This window comes from Topomyia yanbarensis, chromosome 2 (assembly GCF_030247195.1).
Source record: "Topomyia yanbarensis strain Yona2022 chromosome 2, ASM3024719v1, whole genome shotgun sequence".
In the NCBI taxonomy this organism is placed as follows: Eukaryota; Metazoa; Arthropoda; class Insecta; order Diptera; family Culicidae; genus Topomyia; species Topomyia yanbarensis.
The window spans coordinates 162540501-162554105 of NC_080671.1; the positions used below are offsets into that span (position 1 = coordinate 162540501).

General features: G+C 35.1%; 1 protein-coding gene across 4 annotated transcripts in view; it reads right to left on the minus strand.

Moving 5' to 3' along the window:
- LOC131681951 (nuclear receptor-binding protein homolog) overlaps positions 1-13605 on the minus strand; it is a 211927-nt gene that overhangs the window by 76753 nt on the left and 121569 nt on the right. For all 4 annotated transcript variants that reach the window (XM_058963063.1, XM_058963062.1, XM_058963064.1 and 1 more), the window contains one exon: positions 1515-1724. In XM_058963063.1, coding sequence (XP_058819046.1) covers positions 1515-1649 — 135 coding nt within the window. In that variant the 5' untranslated portion in view covers positions 1650-1724. The remainder of the gene's footprint in view (positions 1-1514; positions 1725-13605) is intronic.

A 13605-nucleotide genomic window follows, 5' to 3' on the forward strand; every position in this document is an offset into this window, starting at 1 on the left:
TGATACTTTCTTCTGTAATATTCTAGAACAATCAATTCTGAGCAACTTTGCTGAAGATTTTAACTTTGTATCTCAAACATTTTTCACTTTATAGTTCCATGTCATAAGTCCATGAGTTCCATGTCATAACTTAGGGTGTCTCTCAAAAAAACTGTTTTCTCCGTGCATTTTTTAGTGTGATTTTTCTCACCAAAGTACTTTTCAGCGAACTTTTAAAGTATGATTAGGAGCAACTTTTGCTGAAAGAAGAAAAATTTTATCTTGACTGATTCAAAAGTTATACATAATTTTCATTGAAAAATGCGCCCTTTTCAAATATGGATATCTTAAAAGGAATCTCTATATCTAAAGATGAAAGCGTAAAATTTTTTCCCGCTAATTTTGCTTCCTGGACCACTATGCACTGGTAGCAGTAGTTAATGCACCCAATAAAAAAAATGTTCCGGTTTTGTCAGCGTCCCGATGTTGTCAGTCCAGAATGGTCCTAACAAAATCGGGTTTGTCATTAAACAAGGCAGTCTGTTTTTATGAACGTTGGATAGACATACAGACATGCGGTCAGATCCAAACATGAACAGAGATTTGAATTAGCACCAGACTATTTATCAAAATAATATAATATAAATAAATATAAATAGTTAAAATACTGGAGTTCACATTGTCCATAGATCATTTAATTGTGTTCAACGTTGTATTCGAGTTATGTCCTCAAAATTGTAATCTTTTTTAATTTGACATTTGAAGAAATCATATGGCATCCCTGCAACAACGGTATGCATAATGGATTTTAATAGTTTGTAACACAATAAAACATTTCAGTATTCAAATTTAATTAGCTCGATTTAACCGATATTCGCAGTAGAAATAAGAATAATGGTTCTGTTGTTGGTTCCACTAATTCAGGCCTGCATTGATATGCTTTATAAGACGTAAACGAGATTGTATAACGCATTTATTTCAAAGAGAAAAAAGTTTAAAGTTTTTTAAAATTTGCAATATATTTGCATACCTATTTGAACAGCTCAAATATATTTTGTTGTTGAAATTTGTCACAATATGACCGACTTGTGGGTCGAACAGTGAGGCACTTCATCAATGTAGTACCTACCTAATTGGTGTGGAAATTTTCAAAAAGATTTCAAACTTCAATAAGTTCTACATGAACTTAAAAAATAGACAATTTTTATGAAATTGTAACTTTATTCGAGTTTTTTTTAGAAAATGAAAATTGGCGTTGACATGTTATAAAATATTTTAAAGTGATTTTAAACTGCAATATATTTCAAATTCCATAGAAGTCAAAGCTTTCTTTAAATATACCTCACACAAACAAAACAGGGCAATGTCTATAACCTACCAAGGAGACGTAGTTGATTTTTTGTATAACTCTAAGCGATATTACATTATTCCTTAACGAAGCATTTCTACAAAGGGGTACTTCTTGAACAAGTTGTTGAATGGGTGCGAAAGATTGCAACAATGTAAATGAGGCGAAAGATGCAAACAAAACTTACCTCTTCTTTTCGTTTCAGCCATCTTCCGCACGGACTTTCCTCTAGAATTTCACTTTCATCCTCTGAATCCTCGCCGCTCTCTCTAGGGGACTTGTTGTGCTCGGTATCGTTATTACTGGAACGGCTACCCGGCATGGCAGAATTGCGGCTACTGGGTGGAAATTAGTCGGTCGGACCTCGACCGAGCGTCGAGGATATTTTAATTAGTATCTGAAATGAAGGCACAAAAAGAAGGAAAAATGGCGTCCGTTAGATAAACTGAACTCGATTGCTGGTAGATAAGAAGATACAATTAGCCGGTACTTGAGCGGCATAATCTCGGATGTTACGTGACCTGTGCATTTAAGTTTGAGAGTACCACAGTCTTTGCCCCAATGAGACAGCAGGATTTATTAACTGATGGAACAACGTGATATTTTTACTTGTTATGGAATATAGCAAAAACGTACTCCTACTTCTCTTCCTTCCCGCCCCTATTTTAAAACCATTATCATTTCGGGTTCGTTTTGGCACTACTTCGATAGTTGTTATTGTGATTGTTTCTTTAAAATAAAACACACACTGATTATAGAGCGGTATGCTTCAAATCTGCGGCGCATGGAGGAAATTAGCTTGGAGAATGGATCGAAATACACACGCCGACTGGGGCAGATATCGCCAAAAAAAATTAAAAAAAAAACACTCCAACACACATGCATAATATAGCTACACCGACTGGAATCGCGGGGCAGTGAAAAGAATTACTAAAAGGCAAAAAAGTAATAATCGCAAATTGAATTAATTGAAGGTGGGCACGAGCGACTGGAATCTGCGCGTCTATATTTGAGGTATTGGTATTGGTTATATATAACGGTTTCATTCCGAAGCGATTGAAGATCAAAAAGATCTGGTAAAAGTCATGGAAAATTGGAAATAAAATGGTTGCAACAAGTATTGGTTTAATTATTTCTCAATAAATTCAATATAAATTATTCATGTGCCAAAAAGTCAACAAATATAACACTCGGAGAAGACTGAAGACGAGTATATTTTATTCACATATTAAATGTCTACGAGAAAGCACATGCTACCTAACGCCAACTTCCAATCTCCGTATTCCATGTGAGTAGGTAGTTGTTACTGTCTACCAAGTAACAACTTTTTCACACCAAACCGATGAATCATCGGACAGGTCAGCATTCCACAGCGAAACTCTAACCAAATTTTCCAAAAGGCGCAGGGAGTGTGTCAGCGTCATGCCGTCATCTGGCTCTGGTTACATCAATCTGCATTTAGTACCGCATTCCAGGGAGAGAGCTAATGAGATGGAATTGTCGCATCTCATGGAGCAGAAAGTGATTCACTTTAGCGGGTATGAAATTAAATAGAGGAGACTTGTTGTGCGGCATTAAAAATCCGTGTAGAACAAATTCGATAGTGAATTGAGAGAAAGGCCTGCGTGATATTGAAATTCGATTAAATAACAAGTATTTTTGACCGAGTGAAAATGGAATCTAATGTCATTTACTGCATTTGCAGAGCGATTTACAGGGTTTATGGAATCCGTCTAAATGTTTTACCGATTTTCGGAATTGATCCGGAAATACACAATCGCGTCAATGAAACGATGAGAAAATGCTAAAAGCAATTTTGTATTGCAATAACACATTGTCTCGTTCCAATTCAACGGAAAACGCTGCCCATTTCATTAATCGGAGGAGGACTTACATCATGAACACAAAAACCACCCACTAAAATAATATTTCCGAATTAGGTTACGACGCACTTCGAAAAATAATCGCCTTCATCATCTGTTCATCTAGCGGTGGCGGTGCTTTGGTCATCGTTTATCAGAACGACCGAGACTGAATTGACCTTGGCTAACAATTTCCGGTGATTAATGATTGAAATTCATGACCACAGCGGGCCGGTTTCTATATATCTTCAATCTACATGTATGTATGGATACAATTCGGGTGCCACCGTAGGGAGTTCGCTCTTATGGATGTGCAAAAGTCGGGTAGGGTTTAAATGTATACATGAAAAGACGTTCGGTGTGATACATGGCACAGCATCATTTTTGAATATATAGATAGCACGAACCCTTTTTAACAATTTATGAAATGAGACCTTTAATTGAAACTAAGAAGCTATCAAAGTTTTGTAGCATCATTATTTAATCGAATATAATTAACCTGTTTTCAGATGAGGTTAATTGAAATAGTTATCTTTCCGGACACGAGCGCCATAATCGCCACACGAAATACGAATGCTGAAACTGCGTACAAAAAGGCAAATATGTATTGTTAACATGTATAAAAATTAATTTGTAACGGCAGGTAATTGACAAATAAACTTTCAATTCTGAATAAACATATACAACAAAATTCTGCATTGGGCCAATTATCTTCTTCAAATTATAGCTAAATCGGTCTCGGGCGGGTCCATTGCTTATGTATTTTGATTTCTTTGCACACACTCTTCTGTGACATACAGTACATTTCTATACAATTTTGTATCCATACATAAAAATTTGGTTGGCAATCGATGATGAAATAAAAAACGCATTCTTTTTTCCTTCATATGAATATGACCAAGAAAAAATCGAATTTCTATCAATATTCGTGGATTTCGATCAATTGTGAAGGAACTATTTTTTATTCGATAATATGACTTCCTTTTCCGGTTAGAAACATTTCAAGCTCTATATGCGGGCCCCGAAGCCATGTTATAGTTTATTACCAAAAGGATTCTATTATTTTTTTTGTAATAAGCCATGCGATTGTGGATTATTAACTCCCGATATTAAATTCTATTCAAAGACAGTAAACTGTGCAATGACGAACATCGAAAACTGTACATTACACTGCTAAGAAAAATAATGAATTTTTGAAAAAGCATTCGGCCCACCCCTAAGTCGATTCCCAGTCCCATTTTACTACTGCTCTTAATTTGAAGTAAATCGGATAAGACTAGCAACCAGATCAACGCGATTGAATTTTGTAAGGGTTTTTACGATGTCTAAGTTAGTTTTCCATGGGGCCTAGCAGTGCATGGTTGTGTATCAGTAGTCTATTCCCACGAACTAAAGATTTTTATGAAAAAATGGTCAGGTTTAGCTCAAAAGTATTTTTAGAAAAATTTTAGCATACAAGACAAGTTTTGGTTAGAAAATTTGAGTTCACACCCTATCAGAAGAGCATAACAAAACAATAACACTATTATAACTATGGTTGATATTTATAACAACTGGAGTTATATTCAGATAACTGAATTGAAAGTAGATTGCGGACAGCTTTCTATACTATCGATATTATAACAAAATCTATTATGAGACCATCAATTTATGAATTGATCGTTTTTTACTAGGTCACTGTCATTAGATGATTATATCTAATACAGTTCTCTTACAGAGGACGTATATACTTTTGGAAAAAAAATTATATCTCGTTTAGTTTTAGCTTTGATAAAATCATGTCAAATTTTGTTACAATTTTGTTATCATTAGCCAGGTTTTTGTTTTATTTTTTGTTATTTTAACAACTAACCAGCCGGATTTATAACAGGCTCTGTTTCAAAATATTTTTGAAATAAATAACTCCAGGTGTTATAAATCAGTTATGCCCTTCTGATCGGGCATGTTATCGCATAGAGGGAGCCAACACTAACTTTTCAAGGAAGAAAGATGAAATCAGGACATGTTCAGAAGTATTACTGCAAAATGCTTGTTCTGCAAGTTTGTCGAATCCAATTTATATATTTCCATTGAAAAGTTAATGTTGGCGCCCTCTATGTGGTAATATGTGGAACTAAAAGTTTCTAATCAAAACATGACTCCTATTATACAGGGTGTGTGGTTCATGATTAAGAACCTCTCGAGGGGTGATTGACTGTCATATTTGGAGAAAAAATCGTTTACACATACCATCAAATCTCAACCGTTATTAAGTTATTGAACTTTTTGTGTTAACAACTTATTTGTCTTAAAATACCTTTAACTCAAAAAGTTTACCTTGTATTTCAAATCTTTTAGGTCCATTGAATAGGTGAGAAAATTTCCCATTGAGTGATGTCCTTACATGCTTCAGCCTATGAGGTTAAGTAACCTTTTCAAAGTAATTTAATTAAAATTTAACAATTTTGATCGATTTTTCGTTCATTTCTCTAAAATCTTAATTGTTAACATCATCATTTTAATAATTCAGATTGTTAGTGTTGAAGAGATGCATAATTTGTTCTTTGACATGATACAATTATCTGTTCTTGCTTTCATGTATTTGTGTTATTGAACTTGGATGTTTTTATCCTATTTTCACTAATACTAGCTCTAATTTAAAAAGTATGGCACTTATTGTACCTTTTCTTCTTTTCATTCGAAAGCCAGGAAAATTTTGCAGAGAAAAATATATTAATACCTTTCAGTTAGGTCAATTTAGTAGTCTTTTAGAAATAAATTAGTTTAAAGTTAATGTTATTACAGTAAGATTCCATTTTTGGTACGTTCCGTTTTTGGCATGCTCCATTTTTGGCAACAAATAGGTTCCGTTTTTGGCAACATTATTTTTGCTTATAGTAAATCTTTTGAAAAATGATCAATAATCATTTTGTTGTAATACAGTAATGTTTCGATTATATCACGCCTAGTTTTATATGTAGTGATGGAAGTAGACAGAAGTAATACAGTATGTAAGTACATGCATATATAGTCATTTAAATATATACATACTGACTTAAATATGCATACTAAGATACGTACATATACATGTGTATATACACAGATACGTGCATACATATTAGAGATGGTCGGGTTCGAGTTTTTGGACCCGAAACCCGGACCTGACCCGAACCCGACGGGTTTCGGGTCGGGTTCTGTAAATTTAAGCTTCTTGGGTTCGGGTCGGATTCCGGGTTTTCAAATTTGAAATTCTCGGGTTCGGGTCGGGTCCGGGTGTTTGAAATTTTGAACTTTCGGGCTCGAGTCGGGTTCGGGTTTTTCAAATTACACTCAAGTTTTTTTTACGCGGTTTTTTTTTGCGCGGTATTTTTTACGCGGTTTTTTTTACGCGGATTTTGAAATTTACACGGTTTTCATTTACGCGGATTTTGAAATTTACGCGGTTTTCATTTACGCGGATTTTGAAATTTACGCGGTTTTCATTTACGCGGTTTTTGAAATTTACGCGGTTTTCATTTACGCGGATTTTGGAATTTACGCGGTTTAATGAGGTTCCCTTTATCGCGGATTCTTAAATTTAAGTGGTCTTCATTTACGCGGATTTTGAAATTTACGCGGTTTTCATTTACGCGGATTTTGAAATTTACGCGGTTTTCATTTACGCGGATTTTGAAATTTACGCGGTTTTCATTTACGCGGTTTTCATTTACGCGGTTTTCATTTACGCGGCTCGTATCCCCCGCGTAAAAAAAACCTGAGTGTATAAATTATCGGGGTCGGGTCGGGTTCGGGTTTTGAACAAAACAACCTAACCATTTCATGACACTGTTTGCGTCTATACACAAAATGCAGTCTTTTTTGTAGTAGTGAATTATACTTCGTGATACGAATGGATGACACATATAACCGTACCAAATGTTAGCATCTCTGAATCGCTAGAATTCGTCGTATTTTCTGGTGCTCAAATATTGTATTTTTTCATTCTTGCATAAAATTCCGTCTCTTCAGATTTGCAAGTTGCCTGAATTTTTTAATTTTTTGAACAAACACTCATGAGAGAGCATTCAACAATATGTGTTTCACATCTAAAATCTCTTTGTGATTTATTTTTCATGATAATTAGTAATAAACCATGTCAAAAGGAATTTATCGGAAAATATCGGTTCAACTTTCTATATTGGAATATAAATTTCGACAGGTACTTTAACACCGATACTTAGGCCGCGGCGTCTTTCCTTTACGTAAACGGTTTTGTGGGGTACATTCGTACCCCAGAACTAAAATCGCTCTAATATGTCTACTTTTTATTAAATTCATAAGTGAATTGGATAGTTTCATTCTAAAATCATTCGTAAAGTAACCTGTTTAAAAATATTCGTGCTTTGACTATTTAATTATGTAATATTTAATTTTGTATAGAACAAGTTGTTAAAATACGTCAAAATTCCCATTTTTCTTCATATTGCTATAACTCCGGTAGTTTCAAATCGATTTTGACCATTTATACGTCGTTGTAAAGCTTATTAAATTTCCTTTTGAACATTTTTTTTCAAAAACCGGTCAAAAAGTGTATTTATTCCGATGTTTTTTTGAAAACCAAACGCCAATGCAAACGTCAAAAATACAGCAATATGCAGTAACGGAGATGAAACAGGAAAGCGTCGAAGGAACAGGTAGAGCCGTTGCATTGTACGTGTATAAAAGTAAGTATGTTCCAGAGCCCGGGCTGCAGAAGATAACGAATCGAATGATGCGTCTTGCATACTATATACAAATCATATTCACGAATGTGTTTTGACTCTTTCATCCGCAAAAGCAAAAATTACGATACCGATCCAAACGCATTTTCTAGTTACTTTGCTATAGTGCTTTGTTATATCAAATAACAGATACTATTATTCGGCAGAGTTGGAACTAATACAATTTTAATATTTTTTTTGAATTATGTACACATGACAAAACTAACGCAAACGGTTTTTGGGGTACATTTATACCCCAAACAAAATTTAAGCGAGCACTGTTAAGTTGGTCAAATGAAACAAACAGGTTGTACCTGCTTGAACGGAAGTTTAATAATCAAATTGGTTTATGATAAAGATTGCTTGCAATTAAAATAAATTGTAATGGAAAAATAAGGATTTGAACTCACAAATTTGGTGGTACTTTGGTGTCATTATGGCGGCTCAAATTTAAAAAGGGCACATTATTTTTTAAAAGCAGATAGTTTAGGCCAAATTTATGTTCTAGAGACTCTCTTTGTTCCATCAGACCTAAACCTAGCTTCACTTCCGCCAGGTTTCGTTGTTCATGCCACTCATATGGTGATGGCATAATAGTACCACTATCAAATCAGTGGTACATATATACAAGCACTTTCAGTCAGATTGTTCCCGGGCTGAGGTGTTGCATGATCCGGATTCCTTCATGAAAATACATGAATTTCCACGAACTTAAGGAATTGATTGCAAAATTTTGTGTGTTCTGTTGAAGCCATTAACGGATTTTTTAAAGTTTGGAGTCGTTCCGAGAGCTCCATTGGAGATGTCGAAGCATCTCTATTGGCGCGCTTACCGTGTAATGGGAAGCATAAAATAACTTAGATACCCAATCATAGATCGTACTAACGCTAATGATGGGACATCAAGAACACGTCAGAAAATCTTGATTGGTACCCTTCGATACAGGTTTGATCGTTCCAACCAGTAACGTGGGTGACGTCATGTAAACTGTTGAATACGAATTGCCAATTGCCATAACTTAATTTAATACATGTAACAAATTATATGAAACTACCTTGCAGGAATGGTTTCTGATAAAAAATTAGAAATTTTGGTTAAGTTCGACGGGCAAGGTTGTTGGAAACTGTGACCATTAAGCTTTCTGTCTCCCCATGAGTCAGCCGCCGATTTTACTTAATTTCCGGCTAAGATATCGACGATTTATAAGTTTCTCAGGTCATTATAAATTCGACGTTCAATAATAGTAAATATAAATGCGGATTCTACTCGGCAGTGATTTGTTTTGCCATAAGCAGATATAACTCAATGTGTATGGTGCTACTTCAGATTCGAGTGATTGTACTATTCTTAGATGAACCTAGGGTCCAGCTCGGGTGCCAGGAATTAAAAATCTTCGAGATCTTTGGTTGATTCTCCGTATTAGCAAGTTGGATTCAGATCGGGCTTCTGGAATTTTAAATTTTCGGGTTCGGGTCGGGTCGGGTTCGGGTTTTACAAAAATTTTATTATCGGGTATGGGTCGGGTTGGGGTTTTTGAGCTTTAAAATGTTCGGGCTCGGGTCGGGTTCGGGTTTTTCAAATTTTATAATTTCGGGCTCGGGTCGGGTTCGGGTTTTTAAATTTTCATGCTCTCGGGTTCGGGTCGGGTTTGGGCTCGAAAAAATTTAAACCCGAGCATCTCTATGGATATATAAGCGTGATACAATCGAACCATTACTGTAATGGATATCGCATTTGAATTTATTTCCAAACATAGGAGTCATATTTACTATATTTTATGGGGGCGGGCATAGCGAATAAAGTTAAATTTGTTGATTTTTTCTATTATTTCATTCCATTTCACATATTCTTATATAATTAATGTTCTTGTAACATTTATGATGTCACAAATTGAAAATAAAAACTTTCAAGGCAAGGTTCCATTTTTGGCACGGTTCCAGTTTTGGCAACTGAAAAAAATATTGTTGCCAAAAACGGAATCCTACTGTATTAGCATTTTCGTTAATTTTCTTAAAATAATAAACATCACCATCATTATCACGGAATTAATGCATCTCAGCCAGTTCTACAATTCTTTCTTTCACTCCATTCAATTATTTGTTTTGGTTTCGACGCAAAATCATTTTTATCACTTCGTTTCATATGCAAAACAACTATTTCGAACCCATTACATTTGAGGTGAGGTCAGGCTGTGTTAACTAATTAAATTGCAGCGAAATGAAAAGCGATAGGGATAAAGTCTCACATAACAAGTTATAGAGAATGTTTAGGGGCTCCAAGTGAACAATAGTAACGATAAATTTAGTTGATCAATAATTAGAATAATTACAAAACTCTCTAAAAACGCTAATTCTGAGTTATTTTACTAGTAAAACGTCATTTAGTACACTTAGCTAAAGGATATTTGTACATACATTGAAAGGAAATTTTCTCAGCTTTCCAATAAGGCCTTGAAAATAACGATACAAAGCATATTTTTTAGATTAGAGTCTTAAATATTTGCAAGTCGATTACAAGAAAAGTAATAATTGTAATGAAATTACAAAGAAACGAGAAGAGATAGGAATATGATGATGAAGAACAAATTATTAATCGTCCTAAAACCCAACTTTTGGATAATAGATATTGCTATAATCATAATTCATGATTTTGAGAAAATTAACAAAAACCTCATCAAAAACACTAGCTTTTAGCTACTTTACAACTAAAAGACTATTAAAACTAATTATCTAAAAGATATCAGAAGACCATTCAATAGGAAATTTTCTCACCTTTCCAACGGAACTAAAAGGTTTAAAATACGAAGTATATTTTTTAAGTTAGAGGTATTTTAAGAAAAATAAGTTTTACGCAAAAAGTTCAATAACTACTCTGTAACGGTTTAGATGTGATGGTATGTGTAGAATGATTTTTGTCTCCAAATATGACAAACAATCACCCTTTAAGAGGTTCTTAATCATGAACCAAACACCCTGTTTACTATAATTCGTCTAAACATACTATCGAGCTAAACCTATTATTTCGTAAAAATGAAAAGTTCATGGGAATCGAGGACTGATGTACTGCCAGGCTCCATGTAAAACTGAATCAGACATCACTTCGTTAAAAGCTTCATAACTTTTTCGAACAAGGTCAGATTGACTTACGGTCTTCGACAAAGTTTTAGGTAATTAAATTGTTTCTCCACCTGTTTGAATGAGGGATAATTAGGTCGATTCCTGCGATTGTAATTATAATACCGAGTCAAACCAACCTAAATTCCGGATTTTTTGGGTAGGGGGATGGCACAAAAAAAATTAATAATCGTTTCGTCTCCAGACTACGTATCCGTGGTAGTCCATTGCTCCGCACTAATCCAGGGGATCAGTACCAGTTCCCGGATCCGGACCAGTTTCTGGATCTACACCATCCACTTTACCCATACCAGATCCGGACTCTAATCAAGCCAAGGCTTGGTGCCTAGATCCAGAGAAGTGTCTGGACCCGGAACCTCGGTTCGGATATGTAAATCCAAATCGTCTGACGAGAAGTGGAATGTAGTGAAAAACGATTCCGTATGTACACTTCACAAGATGCGCAATACACTGACAAGTTAAACTCTACACACTTTTTGGAAATCCGAAGCACACGTTTGTATAAGAATTGATGAAACGTTGCCAAATATGTTGGAACCATAAAACTGCTCAATCACGATACATTGATTTAAAACGTTCCTATTTCATCATGCTTCCCTTTTTTTTTACATAAAAAGCACTTGACACCTCGACCTAATTTGGGTTGATCCCAAGTCTCGGGATCCGAAATAGTTTTTTTTTGTTAGAGAGCATGGTTTTCGGAAGGGCTCCCTGTCAGCATCACTCACTACATGCAGACGAGGTAGGAAATGTCTACCACTAAAACACTGGTCCATAATTCTAATTCTGACATTGAGTTACGGTTCAGATATGGAGGCGTGAAAACTTCATGATCGCGCTTGAGACTGCGCTTATAAATTTATAAGTACCAGAACATTCACTTAATCATCGGGACGTTTTTACGAGATGGAGCGCGTAGATGGGCGTGTATGATCGCGAAGTTTCGAACGTTTGTATGTTATCGTGTTTAAACGCGTAGACGTTTGTATGCCGTGTGTGCTAGCTTACACGAAACCGTTTCTCAGCAATGGCTGAACCGATCTTATTCAAACCAATTTCAAATGAAATTTATTTTATTAATTTGATTTTGATTCTGTTGTTTATCCCCAAGAGATGGATGTCTATATGTGCAAAAAACTTAGATTGCAGTTCTTTGAGATTAACTGTCAAAATTGATAATACAGACAAACCGTCTATTCATTTACAGTAAGCTTACACGAATATCGTTCAAACGAGCTATCGTTTGCTGAAATCAAACTATTATCAAAAGCGATATTAAACATTAAATACTGACGATGGATTTTTACCGTTTTCCAATATCTAAGCATATGACCAAAACATGCGATCAAATATGTGCGCCAAAACGGCTAATTTTGGGATAATAGCATTTTCGAAGATTTTACTGGATGCAATAAGTCCATTTTAGTTGATATTGTGTTTTCACTTATTAATCCCCCTATACGCGAAACTATTTCATTAATTTTATTTTGAGTGATTATATAGAGATGATGCCCGATGACGATCAGTAAAATGTAGCTCTTACTTTTGCGATTAACTTTGTTGAAGACATCTATTTTTAAAGTTGTCTTACTGGAGCTGTAGAATTTGGTTCTCGGAAGTCTTACTGTCAAAATCACTCACTACAATTGCAGACGAGACGGGTAATGTAATTCACTAAAACACTGCCTTATGGGGGGTTAGCACGTAAACAGACAAAATCATACTGAATCTTTGCACGTGGTTCTAAAAAAATGTTTCCATGTTAAAGACTCAAACTTTGTTCATTTTGAAGACTTTGTTATAAATAAATAATTTTTTTTCGTAAAATATATTCGTTCATTTGGTATATATTATCGCGCAGAGTCGAGATTTTTTTCAGTTGGTGTCCCGGATTCCAAGAGAACGTGGTTTTCCGCGTAAATATCTCTCAAATGATTTATTTATTTATTTTATTTATTTCCATTTTTCATCTGACCCATGTTGGTCTACATGAAATTTAATGTTGTTGTATGGGAAAAGCCCATTTCAAGGTTCACTTCAGAAGCAGACCTCGAATGCGCGTAAAAACCCATAATCTTTTCGCATGTTTTTCCTACAATAACAATGAACTGACATTACAAATTAACAAAATTACATACAAGGTATACAGCATTTCAATAACATTACAGAAATATTTTCACATAATCTTATAAGCTAAGTCAATCTCCTAAGTCTATTCTTGAAAACATCACTAGAAACATAAAAATCGAAATGGTCATACACACTATTGAAAACATTACACATCGCCCTTATGGGTTCGTTCTGACCGTACTCGGTGCGCTGAAAGTCTAGTCTTAAAAAGTTACGCGATCTAAGGTTTCTGAGGGGTACGTTAATGTTGATTTGTGAGAGAATATCTGGGGCATCCATTTGGCCAGTCAATATTTTCCCAACAAATATCGCTCTGGATGTATTTCGCCTTTTTGCCAGAGTTTCCATATCGAGCAGACGACAGCGATCAATGTATGGTGGTAGCTCTATTGGGTTACGCCACGGCAAAGTTCTAAGAGCAAAACGGAGGAATC